We start from the raw sequence: 3,663 nt of genomic DNA on the forward strand, positions 1-3,663 counted from the left end.
ATAGACTCAATAGATTATGTGTTTCAGATATTTTACTTTACCTCAAATTACTAATGCTTTTAAACACTTTAATGGCCAAATCCTTTATATCAGCGGTCCCCAACCTTTTTTGCGCCGCGGACCGGTTTATGCCCGACAATATTTTCACGGACTGGCCTTTAAGGTGTCGCGGATAAATACAACAAAATAAAACTAGTACCGGTACCGAAAAAAAGAAGATTTATTCATAACACACGTGAAAAGACCCAGGAAAACCGAGTTAACGATAAAAACGATAACAAAATAACGCTGAAAACCGATAAAAACCCTGAAAACCATACATTTCACACCCGCGTCTCAACTCGCGCGGCCCGGTACCAAACGACTCACGGACCGGTACCGGTCCAAGGCCCGGGGGTTGGGGACAGCTGCTTTATATGCAACACTAAGAAAAAAAGCACAAAGAAGCAAAAACAAAAAACAAAGTGAGGCACATGTGCATTGAAGGACATTTTATTCTGATGGAGTAAGAAACTGAGGTGAATCCAGAGTGTTTCCATGGAGATGATCACTCTTCTCAACCCATGATCTGGCAAAGCAAGGACAAATGAATCATTACATGATTACCACAACAATCAACCTGCACAAAATGCTGCAAAAATATTTGTAAGAACTGAATGGATTAAATTAACTATAAAATATTTATTTACTGCATTAGTGAAACTAATAAAACACTACCACACACAGTAACTCAAACACAGTGTTTGAATGTTTTAAAATGCTGTGATCTATATTAATGGTTATAAAATACTAACACTGTTCATCCAGCTGATGTAAGCAGAGACGCGGGTGAAGACAGTAGGCTTCTGGTAGGCATTGCAGCCCGAGGAGGACACAAAGCTGGTCACACCATGGACAACATACTGGCCACCAACACTGCAGTTCAGGGGGCCACCAGAGTCACCCTGCATTCGAAAGGTTACATCACAGACAAACAAAAAAATTCATTTATGCATTTTGGGCAAAGTCAAGAGCAAATTTGCCAGTGCACTTAACTACTTCCCAACCTCCAATATCCAGCTAACATCTCAGTCAGCCTAAAGCAAGTTTGTGCAGAACACACGTTTACAACATGCACTTTGTGCAGCTTAAGCACTTGCTTGAATTATTGTAAGTGACTTATGCCCTGCTGAAGCAGCAAGTAATCCCACATGTGCCCCCCAAAATATCTTCCTTGACAGGAAGGGGTCAGCTCCCAACTCAGTGGGAGACATTAAATGTCACTCTGTTACAGTGACATGGGACTGAAATAGGACAACTTCTTTCCAGCGTTTCTTCCTGTCTGTTTATACCCAAACATTTTTTAGGGCTGACACACCGGTTTGCTAAAGAGCTTAAAAAAACAAGGTTCAACGTTTGTTAAATATTACAATGAATAAAGACAGTGTTCATCTTTGTTGGTAGCTAATAATGAAGTTCTAGATTTTAACTCATCTCAACCCTAAAAGGTTATTAACCACATAGCAAACCTATTTTTTCTTGCTGATGGTTTATTACTGATTCAAAAGACTTAATAAATTATTTATGTATTACCAACTTAACACTCCTGGATATTGCACTTTAAACAACAAAGTGTTGCTAAGTAAAAGGCATGAAACAATCACTCTGGCCTAAAATACTTCATAATGCTCTTGGCTCACCTGACAGCCAGAATTGCTGCCACCACCAGCACAAACCATGGTGGTCTTTACTGTGCTCCCCCACCATCCGCTGCTGGAGCAGGTATTGTAGTCAACAACAGGCAGATAGGCTTGCTTCAGCTGGGCGGAGATCTGACCTCCAGCTGTGTACAGCAGTACAGAAAAAAGACTCACAATACAACTGTGTCTTGAAAAAAAAACTGGGTGAAAAAAAACCTCTCTTAACTTTATGGTTCTTACAGATTGCTTTCCCATGTATGCTAGCACTGCACCGAATAATTTACTGTATAGTGTAAATGCATGATATCCTTATGTCAGACTCACTCTGGGTGCGACCCCATCCACTGATATAGCAGGAGTTGTTGTTAGGCAAAACCTGGTTAGCAGGAGGCAGAGCGCCGAGCTGGACGTAGTTATTGAGAGTAGCATCAGATGTCAGACGCAGAAGGGCAATGTCATACCTGAGAGACCAGCACAAAGTCACTTCAATGAATAACACGTTTTGTTCATCTTTTAAAATATTAAGTCTTTAAGGATACAGAATAAATATGCCCCAATTTGCCCATTTTAAAGATTTTACTTGAAAAATATATGCACACCATATATATATGAAATTTGTGCATGCAAATGTGTGTCAGATCATGATATCACTAACCCGCCTGCAACATTGTTGGAGTTCCAACTGGGGTGGACGTAGACCTGACTCACGGTCATGTACTGCTCTGTGCCCTCATTGGTATAGATGTCATGATCCCCAAGAACAACACGCCAGGTTCTGGCGCTGTGGGAAGATAAAATTTACATCTCTTTAATTATATTTTAATAAATCAATAACAATAATAAATCAGTTCACAAAGAAACGATGTAGTTTTTTTGCTAGTTTATTAAATAGAAGACTGATATGCAATATGCAATAAGAAAAATGTAAAGCCAAGATTTTTTGATGTAGTTAAGTCATAAGAATATCCTGTGTAACACGCACGTGTCCACACAGTGAGCAGCAGTCATGACCCATCCTCTCCTGATCAGGGTCCCTCCACAGGTGTGGTAGTAGGAGCCTCCAGATAGGTACTGAAGACCTATCTGGAATAAAATATGGGTTTACGAAATCTGAAAATCCCTGCATTCTGTTTTGATTTGCATTTTTGGACTTGTATTTGTAAAGCATCAAGTACCTGCCAGGGCCAGGAGTGGGGTCTGGCCACCTCACCACCCACCACTCTCTCCTGTGTACGATCATCCTCCAGAAACCTGGGCTGAGGCTCAGCCAGCACTAGACAAAGTAGAGATGTGGGAAGTACAACAGTCTGCCATCAAGTGTTCAAGTGATTGAAAAGATTCTTGTTTTTTCCAAAAATGTCAAAGGAGAAGAAGACAGTTCTTACCAAGGGCTGCAAGGGAGGTCAGCACAAGAAACCTGAACATGTCTGCAGTTTCCTGAAACTTTCTGCACTGAAGGCTTCTGTCCATGACTCTTTTATACCCTCCAGCCCACTTCTGTGTGTGTGTGTGTGTGTGTGTGTGTGTGTGTGTGTGTGTGTGTGTGTGTGTGTGTGTGTGTGTGTGTGTGTGTGTGCGTGTGTGTGTGTGTGTGTGTGAGAGAGCGAGAGAGAGATTGTGTGTAGTGTTCAGTACCAGCCCTTGTCCACCTGTGTCTGTCTCACAGTTATCACTGAAGTGAAGGCCTGCGGATTCATTCATGGAATAACTGACTCAGCCGCTGAAATCATTATTTTTTTCCATTTACATTAGCAGTTGCTGCTCAGGATTATTTAGTCAGATTCTCTGTGTAAGCTAAACTTAACTTTAACATTAATGCAATAGTCAGGGAATTTTTTGGTTTCTTTAATTGTCTGTGCTGAGGGTGAAACTTGTTTAAATTGTAACAGATTGTATGTTACTCTTTACTGCAGAAGTCTTCAAATAATAGTATGCTCTGTTGAGCTGAGTTCAAGTGACAGCCTTGAGAATATCCCATTTATGT

General features: G+C 40.9%; 1 protein-coding gene across 1 annotated transcript; it reads right to left on the minus strand.

Annotated features, from left to right (window-relative positions):
- Positions 1–779: 779 nt before the first annotated feature.
- On the minus strand, positions 780–3,104 carry LOC134627650 (elastase-1-like). Its single transcript, XM_063473935.1, has 7 exons — positions 3,065–3,104; positions 2,855–2,952; positions 2,662–2,762; positions 2,335–2,460; positions 2,004–2,140; positions 1,680–1,822; positions 780–944 (listed from the first exon to the last, which is right to left on the minus strand). Exons 1-7 carry the CDS (start codon positions 3,102–3,104, stop codon positions 780–782), a joined length of 810 nt encoding a protein of 269 aa, XP_063330005.1.
- Positions 3,105–3,663: the final 559 nt, after the last annotated feature.

This window comes from Pelmatolapia mariae, linkage group LG5 (assembly GCF_036321145.2).
Source record: "Pelmatolapia mariae isolate MD_Pm_ZW linkage group LG5, Pm_UMD_F_2, whole genome shotgun sequence".
Classification (NCBI taxonomy): Eukaryota; Metazoa; Chordata; class Actinopteri; order Cichliformes; family Cichlidae; genus Pelmatolapia; species Pelmatolapia mariae.